The sequence below is a fragment of the Amphiprion ocellaris genome, chromosome 4 (assembly GCF_022539595.1).
Source record: "Amphiprion ocellaris isolate individual 3 ecotype Okinawa chromosome 4, ASM2253959v1, whole genome shotgun sequence".
NCBI lineage: Eukaryota > Metazoa > Chordata > Actinopteri > Pomacentridae > Amphiprion > Amphiprion ocellaris.
In genome coordinates, this window is record NC_072769.1 from 30369725 (window position 1) to 30385299 (window position 15575).

The 15575-nt window shown below is 38.9% G+C and overlaps 1 protein-coding gene across 1 annotated transcript; it reads right to left on the reverse strand.

Moving 5' to 3' along the window:
- Positions 1-4777: 4777 nt before the first annotated feature.
- LOC111568185 (high affinity choline transporter 1-like) lies at positions 4778-11497 on the reverse strand. The gene is made up of 8 exons (XM_023269695.2): positions 11314-11497; positions 10985-11098; positions 9941-10096; positions 9263-9411; positions 8503-8646; positions 8192-8345; positions 6589-6806; positions 4778-5859 (listed from the first exon to the last, which is right to left on the reverse strand). Exons 1-8 carry the CDS (start codon positions 11495-11497, stop codon positions 5161-5163), a joined length of 1818 nt encoding a protein of 605 aa, XP_023125463.1. The 3' UTR covers positions 4778-5160.
- Positions 11498-15575: the final 4078 nt, after the last annotated feature.

Here is a 15575-nt window from a genome sequence, read left to right on the forward strand (position 1 = left end):
AGATTCGGTCTCACAGCTCATTTGGGATACTGAGAGAAGTCTGACCTGACCAGTTCTTCTAAACTAGAAATGAAACTAATCTGCTCTCTGAGCTCAGAAAGCTTAGATTTCGAATACATCTTAAAGGTCACAACTAGCCCATGGCCATCTATATAGTTTACAATTTTTGACAACTGTGAAACTAAATACCTTCTCACAGGTAATATGTGGAAGTCCCTGATTTGTTCACATATACAGTACAGAAACTTTTGATTCCAATTCCAACTAACCAGCAAACAAATGAATGAACTATACTTTGACACACTTTTAACATGCAAAAAGCGAACAGAGGAAGGTTAAGTCTGTTCTGTTTTTCCTTCACTGGATTACATTTGCCATTATCCTCTTTCATAAATCCCTCATACCCTCTAGTATAGCTCTATTATTGAATCCAAGTGATATGATATGTGTGTCACGTGCATTTTGTTGCCTTGATTGCTGAAGTTGCTGTTCAGCATTTTGTTGTTAAATATCTGCCCGTAATTGTACCACACCAAGAACATTTCTGAAAGGAAAGAATACAAAGATAAAAAAACTAATATAGTTTGATTAACTGTCAAAATAATACAAATGGAAAACTCAGAAAAGACGTGTTTTCATTGGAATATTAAAGCAGATTTAATCCTGGGTTTGATTCTAACCAGTGTAATCATGCCAGTTGCTGTGAGTAGCCTATGTATTCGTAATTAACTGCAGCACAATTACTCTCCAAATGTGGTTACTTGAAAAAGAAATGTATCTTGTTTCACAGTGGATCAGTGGCAAGAAAAGTTTAAGGAACCTCTGCGTCATCTGGTTTAAATGAAGTGTTTGGAAAAGATACAGAAAAATATTAAAAAGTAGTGAAAATATGACTGATCAATCATTTGACTGTGTAATCAAAGAACCTCCTTCAGTGTTGGATCATGTTGTAGACTGTGAAAAGAATTGGAAAATTAATATTGTATGTACACATGACAAATCATCTTTTTTTGAATTTATAGTTTAATCTTCAGAACTGCCATCAAATTGCCTTTGGACAGACGTCCTATGAACCATAGGGAAGTAATCACTTTGGTTTAAAAAAAAAAGAAGTGAATTTAACGTGTATTTGCATTTGAGATGGATTTTATACACCACAAGGTTTGTGACTGAATCATCATAGATTTCTATTTGGTTCTACTCGGTAAATATTTTATCAGGAGCTATACATATGAGTTTAGATTTTAAAATTATCTAAATGAGCCTGGATATGTTGACACCAGTTATAGTTTTATTATTGTAAATCACACAAACATGTGTTTTCAGATTTTATTAAATCACTGTTGCAGCTGTGAGGCTGTAGCGTAAGATTTAGACTGACAAAGTGTGACAGAATTAACACCTCATCTTCCCGTCGTCAACGCGGTCACAGATCAAAGAGAGATAATGAGAAATAACAGCCCCTGTACATGCAGAAGTGGAGCTTCTTATGAATAATATGCATAAGAGGGATAGACATGCGTGTACTGTGGTGAGTTTTATGAAACCCCACAACCTATGTCTGAGATCAGAAATAAATACCTGACTGCTTTTGGCAAAGTGGATCAACACTTTTGTCACCAGCACCACCTTGTGTCTTAAAAGTAACTTGAATTCCCACAGTGAAAGAAGCTACAGATCAAAATGTGTGGAAGGGTACTTTAAGTTAAATTTATGACTGAGTTTTACATCAGTCATCAACAGTCACTCACTAAAGCCACTGACTTAGGATTCAGATGTCACAGCCACAGCTTAAGGCTGTGGTAGTGCTTCCTCCTCCGTCCTGCTCTCTCTCTCTCCTAGGTGTGTGTTGGTGAAGCTGGCGGCAGATGTGCTGCATCGTAATCAGCAGACGAGCTGCAGGTGGAGCTGAGTGACTGGTCTCTGAGTGTCTCTATAAAAGCAGATGGCACCTGTCATTCAAAGCTGGACCGTTGTCTAATCTCCAGTTAGTGCTGGGAGTAGAGCTGTCTTTGCCACCAGCCTAGAATTGCCAGTAATTGCCTGGGTTCCTTCGTCTGCTGGTTTTCCGCCCTGTCACGGATTCTGCCTTCTTCTCGGGAGGATCTCCACCTGTCAACTTAACCTGGGAACATCAACTTACACCTGCAAAGAGGACTTTCGCTGGAAACATCTGCCACGACCAGGTTCTACTGACACCAACTTACCAAGCACATGGCGGACACCGGGAGGGAGAGTTCTAGATGAAGTCAAACCAAAAAGACTGTTGTCAGCTAAGTCTCCAAGCCCTAGTATCACCACACTATTTGTATTGTTAATACGTCCAATTAAATAATAAGCATTCTGTATTTAATTTAATGTATTCTATGCTTTGCATGGGATAGCTTTAGTCTGGGGTTTCAGCTCATAATTACTGGTAGTCTAGGCTGGGTTAGTTTTGTGTTTTCAGTTGTTTCCCTACCTTGGTGTTACCATATGTGGGTTAACCTTAGTTTCAGTTCCCATGTTCATGTAGTTATTCCTCCGTACCACTAGAGAGGTTTTTTTTTTTTGTGTGTTCTAGTAGTAGTTTAGTTCTTCTTTGTCAAAGATTCTAGTTCCGGTTCCTGTATAGAATTTCTTGTTGTGAATAAAATCATTTTTAAATGTTTATGCTGGTGTGGTTTCATTTCCTGCTCCTGAGCCTTTGGACCTGCTGTAACATCAGATCTCTTACAGACAAGCACTACTTTTTGTTCCTCATTAAAATAAATCTGTTTCTCTATTCTTGTAATGACACATTGTCCCATTATTTTTCTAGCTTCATCTTATCTACTTGCACCAGATTTTTAATGTCTTTATGTTTTTTTAGAGGGTGAGCAGTCAACTGATGATGAGTAAATGACAGGAGGGTAGAAATGAGGCGTGAAGTTGTACATGATGTGCATTTGTATATTACATCAAGTTAACAGTTCTAGAGATATAATATTTTGTGTTTTTTGTATTTTTGTGACTTCTGTAGTTGTCTTGATTGCAAATTAAACTGCTGTAACAAAAGTAATTTACCGTAAGGATTAATAAAGTAATGATATATCTGATAATATGAAACAAAGTGATGGCTGGAGTCAAATGAAGGACATCATGGTTCATGGCCATGAGGGCATCACAGCAAGTACTTTACACAAAACTGCATCTAATATATAATTTTCATGAAGGATTAATCTCCATACTGTTTTCTTCAACAGCCAATACTTTGTTTAAAGTTTGGAGTCTATCCCAGCTGACTTAAGGTGAAGGCAGGGGACACCTTGGACAGGTCACCAGTCTATCACAGTGTAGCTTGTAACTAAAGCTGTTAAATGATTGGAGTAAAAAGCACAAAATTTACCTCTGATTTCAAAACAATATGGACTTTTCTAGTTAAATGGTGTACCTTAGTAGCCTAATGGTCATATAGCGGTATCTGTTTGTTCAGTTGCAGCCAGGGACCTGTGTTACATGGCATATCTATCTTCTGTCCTGTTTCTTGTCTGCCTCTTGTGTGTTCAAAAAGAGCAAAAATACCAGAGAATCATCTTTAAAAAGGTGAGTATAACACCTGAGTGAATATACTGAGCTGTATTCCACTGCATCCGGGATGACCAGGTTTAGTGCTGCAGAAACACTATCGATGCAGGACTGGCATATGAAGTGAGTACATCAAGGCCACACAGTCTTGGGAAGGTCTAACACCTCCACATGCTGCCAAAACAGCTTCACTGCAGCTTTCACATTGATTCTTAAAGTTTCTGGGATGAATATTTTTCTACCAAAATATATCCTCTCATTTAGTATTCTGATTATAGTTAAGGGCACTGTCAAACATGCTGATCCAAAATCTCCCATAGTGGGCTGAGATCTGGTGACTGTGAAGGCCACACCATTAGATTCACATCATTTTCATTCTCATTAAACCATGGGTCCCACATGCCCTATGAATAGAGGCACTGCCATCCTGGAGGAGACCACCCTCATTAGGACAGAAATGTTTCATCAAAGAACTAAGATGATTACTAAAGACAACTTTCTGCTGATTTGCAGTGACCGTTTCTTCTATGGGGAGAAATTAACCCAAATTATGGCAGCAAACAGCATACCAGAACCACCAGATCTGGTGTTCAAGTTTTTCTTTTAATTTGTCACCATTATGTACCTGGTCTGTATGCAAATACTGTATCTAATACTTATATGATTGTTATATATGTCTGTCTCACTCTGTTGTCCTGGTTTCATATGGTTATGTGGATTTCCTCCTGAACTTTGTTGTGTGCAAACATATACATTTGTCAAATTCCTTAAATCAGTCCCTCCAGGATTTCGCGGGTGTTTTTCGAGATCGTTGTGGCCGAAAATGCCTGAATTCGCAGCACCCTTTCTAAAAACTTGTGACATAAGTTGCGATGTTTCAAGCTTATTTGTTGTGATGAAATTGCGGGACACAGTGACAATTGCTAAAAAGTTGCATTTTTTCAGCTTTTAGAACATGTTTCAACATTGTAATTTACAATATTTATTCCAAAATTAATTCTTTAACGCTCCAGCCCATTTACACAAAAGCTGGCATACAATGGTGGTAAATTAGCACCAGCCAGATACTGGTTTAACATGAAGAAAAATGCTCTATTACAAGTAAAAGTACTGCTTGAAAAATCATACATAAGTAAAAGTACCAATACAGCAAAGTGAAACTACTCTATAGCAACTAAAAATCATTAATGAAAATATTTACTCAAGGAAAAGTACCAATACCTCAAAAAAAAACACTTTATTATAAGTAAACTTTCTGCATGAATAATTCTACTGAAGTACTAATATCTCAAAGTAAAAATACTACATTACAAGTAAAAGATCTGCTTGAAAAATCTAATTTAAGTTAAAAAAAAAAGTACCAACACTTTTATATAAAAATACTCCGTTACAAGTAAAAGTTCTGCTTGAAAAATCTAACTTAAAAAAAAAAAGTACCACTACATTAGTATACAAATACACCATTACAAGTAAAAGTCCTGTGAGAAAAATCTCATTTCATTTAAAAAAAAAAAGTACCACTATAAAGACACTCCATTAGAAGTAAAAGTCCTGCTTGAAAAAGTCATACTTCGCTGAAAGTATCAGTACAGCAAAGTAAAAATAGAGCTGGGTCTAAGGAGGATATTGATGACATAAGCCAGTGGTGGTGGCCAGCAGCTGCTCGGCCTGGGCAGCTTCTTCATCGTCTCCTTCATCGTAGTCTTTGTCATCTCCTTCATCATCTCCTTCATCGTCTCCTTCATCGCCTCCTTCATAGCTGTCTTCGTCATCTCCTTCATAGCCTCCTTCGTCGTCTTCTTCGTTGTCTTCTTCATCATCTTCGTAGTTTTCGTCGTTTGATGTCAGTGTCTGTGGCTGTGGAGCTCTGCTTGCTGTGATGTTAAACACATCCCACTTCTTGGACAGCAGGCCCTTGTCGAAGACGATGGACGCCAGCCACGAGAAGAGCAGGATGGACAGCAGCGAGATGACCACGATGGTGGTGCGGAAGGGGAAGAACTGGGTGAGTATTCCCTCCTTGTTCAGCCGACAGCCGGGGAACTGGATGGCAGGCGGGAGGTTGACGAGCGGCTCTCCGCTGAGGAGCCTCATGATGACTCCCATCATGTAACCGATGGTGGCGCCGTAGCCGTTGGAGACGTTGAAGAAGAGGACGCACACCAACTGGGGGAACATGATGGTGTAGGACATGTCCACGCCCACCATCCAGAACACCAGGACGCTGCTTTCCTTGAAGGTGAGGGCGGTGCCGATCAGACCCACCACCACCACCGAGATCCAGATCACCCACTGAATCTCCCGGTCCGATGCCTGGTGAAGAGGGAAACACCTTGTTATACAATCTCTTGCCTCAGAGCCTTGTAGGTCAAAGGGTCGGCTAACAGAGACAAAGTACAGTGGTCCCTCGTCTGTCATGTGGGTTAGGTTCAGAACCCCAAGCAATAGGTGAAAATCCGCAAAGTTGCCACTTTATATTTATTTTATTATTTTATTATTTATATATACTTTAAGACTTTATAAACCCTCCCCACACTCTGGGTTTGGTGCCAGAAGCCTTAGAAGGCGCAGAACGTTTGATCGACATTGTAGGGCTTGAAATAACACTATGCGCAGCGATCAAACTTCAATGTGACATGGACAAGGCGAGACACTATACGCTGCTATACACGGGAGACAGTGGAGACTGGAGAGACTGATGCTGTGGTCGCTGAGCCAATCAGCTGCCAGCGCTGTACGCTATGCATTTTATTTCGATTTAATATTCTTTTAACATGTTTTAATTATTATCTTTTATATTTCTTTGTTGTTTTCAATTTTTTACGTTAGAAAATGTATTTTACCGTAAAAATAATTTAAACAATAAATATCTAAAAATACCTATATAACGTAAAATAGAGCTAAAAATCCACAATACAAAATTAAATAAATAGGGTCCTCGACTTAGGGTCCTCCGTGGTTAGCACTTTCGCCTTGTAGCTAGAAGATCCCCGGTTCAACAGTAGCAGACATGTTGCTGACATCTTGTTCCAAAAGCCTCACCTGCTTCCTCACGATGTTCTTGTATATATTAGAGGAGATCAGCGAGGCGGAGGACAGCAGGGCTGAGTCCATGGAGGACATGACAGCAGCTGCTACAGCACCGATGCCGAGGATGGAAACAGCGGTAGGGGTGAGGTACTGCAGAGCGATGGGGAGGATGGCTCCGGCCTGGTTGCGCTCGTAGGGGGTCGGTAACCCATAGCTGGTAGAGTTCCAATCTGGGACGAAGAGGAGGACATGAATATTTGGATTAACCCTTGTGTTGTCCTGCGGGTCAAATTGACCCGTTAGAAAGTTCGAAAATGTGGAAAAAAAAAAAATTTCACAGTGAACTTCTGATATCCACATTTTCAACATTTTTGGGAAATTTTTGAACATTTTTTGGTGGAAAAAAGAAATGCTAAGAAAACGTTTCTTAAGAACATTCATAAAAAAAAAAATCAACCAAAATCCAGCGAATTTCACTGGATTTTGGTTGATTTTTTCTGAATGTTCTTAAAGAAAATATTAGAAGTTTTACATATATGTCATCACTTTAGATATTTTTAGGATTTTTTGGAAGATTTTTACTCATTTTTTGAAAATATTTACAAGAATTTTCTTGCCAAATTTGGGGATTTTTTTTTTTTTTAATAAAATTTTTGAGGGAAATTTTTAAGGAATTATTGGAATTTTCTTCCTAAAGGTGTTGCAAATTTTCAGAAATTTTGGGGAATTTTTTTTGCTGAATTTTTGGATTTTTTTTCAGACAAGAAAACAATATTTTTTGGTTCCTGTAAATGAAGACAACAGGAGGGTTAACCCTCCTGTTTCAAAGCTGATTCAAAGCTGAACCCTCTGAAACCCAAACTCTGTCGGCAGGTTTGAAAGGTAAGTTATCTTTTAAAAAATTATCACAAAACTGTAAAAACAGAAAGAATCAACAGATTTTAAACTTTTTTTTTCAAACTTATCACAAATGACTTTTGGTTTTGTTGTGAAAATGAACCAAATCTTAGCTTAAAATGAGTTAAAGTTGCTCTAAATGAGTTAAAGTTGCTCTACATTAGCTAAAGTCGTTCCATATTAGTTGAAGTTGCTCTAAATGAGTTAAAGTTGACCTACACTACTGTTCCAAAGTTTGAGGTCACCCAGACAATTTCATGTTTTCCATGAAAACTCACACTTTCATTCATGTGCTAACATAACTGCACAAGGGTTTTCGAATCATCAGATAGCCTTTCAACACCATTAGTTAACACAATGTAGCATTAGAACACAGGAGTGATGGTTGCTGGAAATGTTCCTCTGTACCCCTATGCAGATATTCCATTAAAAATCAGCCATTTCCAGCTAGAATAGTCATTTATCACATTAAAAATGTCTAGACTGTACTTCTGATTAATTTAATGTAATCTTTATTGGAAAAACTGCTTTGCTTTTCTTTCAAAAATAAGGACATTTCTAAGTGACCCCCAACTTTTGAACGGTAGTGAATGTGAATCTATGCAGGAAAAAAATAAAGTGAAAGAGAGATAAACAATGAAAATATATTGAAAATATGATTATTTCAAATGCAAAAACTTGAGAACAGTCAGCTGAGGTGTAAGTCAAGTGGATAGACCTGTAGAAGCAGCCACGGCTCCAATCAGCACAGACGGGATACCCAGCACCAGGCAGAAGAATGAGGAGGCGAAGCAGGTCACTTGGGCCTGGGTGGAAGATGCGGCGGACAGGATTCTTTGATAGAATGCCTGGTAGGCTAAGCCGCCCAGAGCCTGGCACAAACACACAGTTTGATGACAGGAATAAGTTTGTATAGCAATGCAGCTGGAGAAGACCAATCCTGTCATACCTCTGCTGCTGTTATACTTGTCCACTTGCCATGCATTAGATAACATGTAGTGCTTTGATTGTATGCATGTATTTAATCACCAGCAGCATGAAGTTGTCGAACCATTTTCCGGCTTCGTCCAGCTCCACCATGCCGACCCAGGGAGCCTGGTAGATCTGGTTATACGCCGTCAGTGAGATGTCCACAGAGTGAGGGTTGGTCAACAGGAATGGAACACACAGCCACTGCATACACAAACACAACAACAACAGCTAATTATTCCGCCAAGGAGCGCGGCGGAGTTATGCGACGATCGGCGTACATTTGTCTGTCCATCTGTTCTTCCGTCTGTGCGCAGCATTACTCAAAAATGGACAAATGGATTTGGATGAAATTTTCAGGGAAGGTCAGAAATGACACAAGGACCACCTGATTAGATTTTGGCAGTGATGCAGATTTCTGTATTGTGAAATAGCGGAACGGCATCACTATAACTATGACTACAAGCGAACGCTACGTCAGCCGCCTGCTCACACGATTGCGATCCTACTCCAAATCAACGGCTGCGGACCACGATTTGTTTAAAGACTTCATTTGTCCGAAATCATACCACGACTGAGCAGCCTTGGCGGAGTGCTGCGCTCTGAGTGCTTTTCTTGTTTAGCATGTAGTCTGAGTTAACAAGCTACCTGTTGGGCTCTCTACTGAAATTCTCTCTACTATTTTCTTTCATCTATTTCTTTCTTCTGTTCAGCTGAGTGGGTAATCTGATTGTATACATGCTTGAATGATGTTAATCGTTCAATAAAGGAACGGGGCTCTAAAGTTCCCCAGGAAACATGTCAATAGAAGCTTACACACCAGACTGACAAAGACGAGAACCAGCTGGATGACATCGGTGTAGGCGACAGAGTAGAGCCCTCCCATTAGTGTGTAGACGATGGCCACCACTGAGGAGATGATGATTGAACCACCATAGGACACATCTAGGATCACGCTCAGAGTTCCACCTGTAACAACACAGCAGCGTGGTGAGTGAGGATTGACAGAGATAAACTGTCACTTGTCATAGTTACAGTGACGCCGTGCCGCTATCTCACAATGATACAGAAATATTTAACAAATCCGTGGATCCAGACTATAAGCCGCATCATTGCCAAAATCTATTCACTCGGTCCTTGTGTCATTTCTGACCTTCCCTGAGAATTTCATCCAAATCCGTTTGTCCGTTTATGAGTAATGTTGCTAACAAACTGATGAACATACAGACAATCCAACGCCGATTGTCACATAACTCCACCATGTTCCTTGGTGGAGTAATAATTATTGTTCACATGTTGCTGGTTAGAACTAGTTGGCCCTTGCATTATATTAGCGTGATTATCCTAACTTAATCCCACTTTTCCTTAGCTTACGTAATTTGCTTTTGGGATGTAAATGTGATGCAGTCTCAGGGAACTTTGCTGGAGTGGATGCAAACGTATCCAAATAAAGACAACAAACGCGCACAAATTACTTTTACAGTGTGAAGCAACTTACCCAGGCTGATGAGTGTGCGTGCCACCCAGAGCACATCGGCCACGAGTGTGGGTAAAATCAGCATGGTGCTCAGGACGTTCCCGTACGTCTGTTGGAAGGGGTCCATCATTGTCACGTACTGGTTCTCTCTCATTGGCTTGGCAAAGAAAAAGCCACCTGCAGACAGAGAGAACAGCTGATTGTCTCTCTGGAAACTGTGCAGCCATCGATTTTAAAGCACGGCCATATTTCTTTCATTCAAAAAAGAGACAGGAAGAGGTCAGGCGAAAAAGTGAAGGAACAAGTGTGTGCGAACAATTATGAAAACAAACGTCCCTGCAGATAACACCATGAACTTTTTTTGGTATAATTTTTTTCAATGATGTCTCTTGTAATTGTGGGATCTTTTTTTTTTTTTTAAATCAACATAATATTTTAAAATAATAATTATTACGCATGGAACATGTGTCCCACAAAAACCCCGTTGGCATAAGTTTTATAGCTGATAAAAGAAGAAGAAAACAGTGAATCACATGAAACACTGGAATTAACATCATCAAACAGTTTTCCTATAGAATGGGTAGAGCAAAGCTATGTCCTCTCTTCTATTTTTCATACCATTGTCAGCCTTGATTGAATGTCTCACTCTACCTCATATTATCAGGATCAGACAAATTCTTTTTACTTTTTTCCATCAGTCAGTTTGTCCTCTTGGTCAGCAGTAACAGCTAGCTAAATATCTAGCTTCTACTACTGATAAAAAGCTAACATTAGCATGGATTAGCAACCCTCTTACTGTTATTAGAGTAGGGTTAGCAAACACCAAATAAAACATGGAATGAGATGGCACCATTGATGTGTAAGCTGAGCCAGTCAAGCCTTTGAGAGTTTATTACCTATTATTGATGAATATAGAGCAGAAAATTGCACAAGAGAAGGTCTATTTTTCAAAAATTTTGAAGCTCAAATGTCCTCCAATTCTAGAATGACTCACAGGTTCACCAAAGCCATTAGGATTCATTAGGACCCACTCCCAGATGCAGGGCAGTAACAGATGGTACTCACCTAAGAAGAAGGTCACGACATAAGGCACGGGCATGAGCGCCCACACTGCGCCTAGCGTTGGGTTGTACGTTGCCTCAGCGATGCCCAGGATGAAGCCTCCGCCAACCCATGTAGCTGCAGAGAAGCAAACCCACAACAAATCAAAAACATGCACTGACTTGTGTATATCACTGACTTTTTCATTCAAACCAAACATTTACTCTCCTTCAGATGCATCACAGCTTGATGTCAGTCATTACTTGCAAGTCCTTATCTCCAAACAGAACATACAGGAATCATCAGAATAATTCAAAATGATGTCTCAACTAAGCTCAGTCTGACTGCTTTACCAGTGAGAGTGAAGATGCCGACTACCAAGTTGATGTTGCGTCCAGCCAGTAGCGTGATCTCCATGCAGTCTGCTATGGAGTTCCTCTCCTCCATCTTAGCTCGCTTGGACGCCCAGATGCCCGTGCCCAAGATCAGCAGGTAGAATGCCACCATTGCCACCACACCCAGCACATTCACAGCCATCCTCAATCAGTTATGTGTGTTTCCTGTGAAAAGACAGAATGAAGAAACATGAAGATCTGAGCTGCTAAATGCTAAAAATAGAAATATGCAGATATTGCTTGCAATGGTTCAAATGCAAACAGTCACATTACAACATGTTCTCATTCATTTCTTGTGTAAATAAATATTTCTAGGTATGCATGGCAAAGAAAGGGGGTGATGGGCATGCAAGTTTGCACAAATTCAAAAACTGTAATCTAAAATGATTCTGACATGTGGGTACATTCATAATGTGTAAAACTTGTAAATAAAGTTAAAAAAAAGCTGCACATTTGAGAAAATTAAATTACATCAGACATACATGAAATTGTCTGGGTCACCCAGACAATTTCATGCTTTCTATGAAAATTCCCACTTTTATTTATGTGCTAACAAGGGTTTTCTAATCATCAGTTAACCTTTTAACACGATCAATTAAAGTTGTTCTGCATTAGTCAAAGTTCCTCTCAAGGAGTAAAAGTTGCTCTAAATGAGTTAAAGTTGACCTACACTACCGTTCAAAAGTTTGGGGTCACCCAGACAATGTCATGTTTTCCATGGAAACTCACACTTTCATTCATGTGCTAACATAATTGCTCAAGGGTTTTTGAATAATCAATTAGCCTTTCAACACCATTAGCTAACACAATGTAGCATTAGAACACAGGAGTGATGGTTGCTGGAAATGTTCCTCTGTACCCCTATGGAGATATTCCAATAAAAATCAGCCGTTTCCAGCTAGAATAGTCATTTATCACATTAACAATATCTAGACTGTATTTCTGATTCATTTAATGTTATCCTCACTGAGATAAAACAGCTTTTCTTTAAAAAAAATAAGGACATTTCTAACTTGCCATTGAGTTGCATTGGGTAGTTTTACAGTGTTTGAGCAGAGTTGTAGGTGTGCTGGTGTGCTCGAGCTGCATGGTCAAGGTGTGTGGAGAGAAAGAGGTGGGGGTGAGGTGAAATTTTAAGTGTGGAGTTGCATCTCAGCAATTTTAAGGCAGGAAGTGATTATTTTCATGGAAAAAAAACTTCTGAATATAAAACTTGCAGAGATACGCAGAGATGAGGTTTTATTGATAATATTCATCCATCTATTCATTATCTTTACACCGATTAATCCTCATTAGGGTTGTGGGGGGCTGGAGTCTATCCCAGTCTATCTTCATTGAAATAAAACTGCTTTTCTTTCAAAAATAAGGACATTTTTAAGTGACCCCAAACTCTTGAACAGTAGTCTACATGTACAGCAAATTACACAGAATTATAAAACAAATTCTTAGGAATAAGGAATAGAAAGTATAAACACTGGACAATTTTGGATTTTCATTTGATTATTATTTTTTTGTGGCCTTCCAAATTCTCCTTTATTTCTATTGTAGTCAAGCTTTATATATCACAATATGTTTGTGTGCAACACAGTGATAATATTAAATCATGATAATAGATAGTTATTTACCCACAGAGCATTCACTCTAGCATTATAGAAACAGAAAAAATGTCATCATTGTGAACTAAATCCTCTGTGGATGACTTGAAGCGGTTCAGGGACATACCGGGAGATGATAAAAGTGGAGTCAGTGGACGTGAAGTCCAGTTGAGGAAACTGGAAACCGTTGAGTTTGGATGGAGAAAGGAAACCAGAGATGAGGTCAGTGTGTTAATATTTCTCAAATAATTTTTAACTTGTCTAGATAACACCGTGATTTCTGCAGAACTAAACGACACTACAAGGATGGTGCTATTTGAATGTGTATTTTTCAAAAAACTCCCAACAAAACAATTTACGTGGAAACAACACTGAGGCGCTAGTTAGTATTAGCTAGTAGCGGCTAGCGAGCTGTTAGCTAGTTAGCTACACAGTCAAGGCAAATTGCTCCCTCGCATAATGACAATTTAATGAGAAAATAACGTCTGATTAGCTCATTTTATCTGCCACAGCTCCTCTCTCTGTTCATTCTGTAGCTCTCTCTGCCGTATTGCCCTCAATTTCATTTTAATTAGCTCCATAGAAGACCGGAATTATCCGGATATTTCAGTACATCCGGTTTACTCAGTCTCAACCTGTCTCGGACCGTAGACAGGACCATAAAAATGGAGCTTAGTAAAGATATAAACCCTGTAGCCACTATCACAAACACACTAATAACAGATTCGTGTCATTGGAAACCATTTTTTTCAGGACAAAAATGAATCCAAAGACATTTTAAAAATCCGTGTATGGTGCGCTCATTCGTTTTTCCGTTTCAAAATAAAATAAAAAAAACAATAAACCCCGTTGTTTTTTTGTTTCTCAGTTATTAAAACCTAAATGTAGCAATGTATTATTTAACTAATGAATAAAACACAGTGTTGTATTTTTGCTCTAGCTTTTTAAACCCGAAATACAAAATACGGCTGTTATTTTATTTTGTTGCAACACCGGAAGTCGCCGAGGAAGCGCAGTTTAGAGCTGGTCTGGACCGTGAACACATGAAGAATGGCCACTCGAGTGGAAAACCCACGCAGAAATCATGGAGCTCCACATTGCTCTATAATGAGTGTCAGGAGGTTCTGCATGGAGAACAATTTAAAAAGACGCAATCATGTGTCCGATACTGATTTGGAGAGAGCTGTAATTTGTTCTTTTAACCACATTATTTTCAGTGCCATACTTTATTAGCTGTAAAATAAAGTTGGATTGGATTGGATACAGCATATAGCATATGTTAGCAGCATGAAAGTATAAAGGGCCAAGTGATGAGGAGAAATGAGAGTTCTCACCCACTTCGTCACGGTCCTGAATAAAAACACGTCTAATACTGGATACATTGGTTCTGATCTGTTGGTTTTTAAGTGACTTATTACAGGTGAAGGACTGAAAATCAGAAGCGTGAATGCTGTTATATTTACTATATTTTGAGAACAGAGCAGAATTTAAGACCATTTAATCAGACTACTCCCTCGTTCCACACAGACCACATTGTGTAGCTTTTCCAGTCTCCACTGACAGAAACTTACTGAGCAGATCTCACCTTCTTTATCTGTCAAAATAGATTTAAGATCCACATAGTATGGTCCTATTACATATTAAATTCTCTGTTGGATTATTTGTTGCTCTAGTTTGATGTTTGATCCTCTAGTGAAATCTTGTAACATGCACTCAGTCATTTGTAAAATACTAATGCATTTACAAGACAACAATATTCTTCCAACATGGCAACAAAGCATTAAATATATTCATGAAAAAGAAACAACACACATACATAAATGCCCAAGTAACAAGTCATTTACAAGGACAAAACCCAATACTGAAACTTTTTTTTATTAACATTTGCATTAAAAATACATTTCATGTTCAAGCTCTTGGTAGGAATTAGGTCTATGGCAGCATGAGTAAAAACAAAAAAACTAAAAATACATTCTTCAAGTTCTCTGAGTAAGACTCCCAAATCTATCAAATGTGTTCCTTCATCAAACTATACAAATGTCATGCAGCATGCATTATCCCACATAATCATTCATGACTGAAAAGCAGAATTTCATCAAGCATCTCTTCAATATTTACAGCAATATCACATAAGTCAAAGTTTATATTCAGTTGCTTATTTTGGTTGAATGTCAGTCTGCAATAACATCTTTATACAGCAGGTAAACCAAAAACTGTACACGAGCGGAGGAAAAAAGACAACAAGCTCACTCCTTCTCCTCAATATAACCTCACATGTATTAGAAAATGTACTGAGCTGCATGCAGTGGTGTACAGCTGTTCAGTGGGCATTAGTTACCGCATGCATTTGTGATTATTCCACTTCGGAAAGACAGACTGAGTTGCAAAAAAAAAAAAAGTCTAACACTTAAAACTTTGCATCCACGTTGCTGCAGATACACACTAAATGAAGCTGTGCTGGGTTCGGACTGCAGGATGAACCCAGTTTGATGACGAGCAGAGATGTAGAAACTGCAATGGCGCCATCTGAAGGCAGAACGGAGGTATTTCATCAACACAACTCTGGCTCTTCATGTTTCATCCTTGTGGCCACGATCATGGCCTCAAACACTTAAGCCCAAAATT

Excerpts from the sequence above, each read along its gene's own strand:
- LOC111568185 (XM_023269695.2), bottom strand. The coding sequence starts at position 11,497 with ATGGCTGTGAATGTGCTGGGTGTGGTGGCAATGGTGGCATTCTACCTG. Across the intron at positions 9,412-9,940 it reads ACGCACACTCATCAGCCTGG|GTGGAACTCTGAGCGTGATC; the intron begins GTAAGTTGCTTC and ends GTGTTGTTACAG. Across the intron at positions 8,346-8,502 it reads TCGACAACTTCATGCTGCTG|GCTCTGGGCGGCTTAGCCTA; the intron begins GTGATTAAATAC and ends TGTTTGTGCCAG.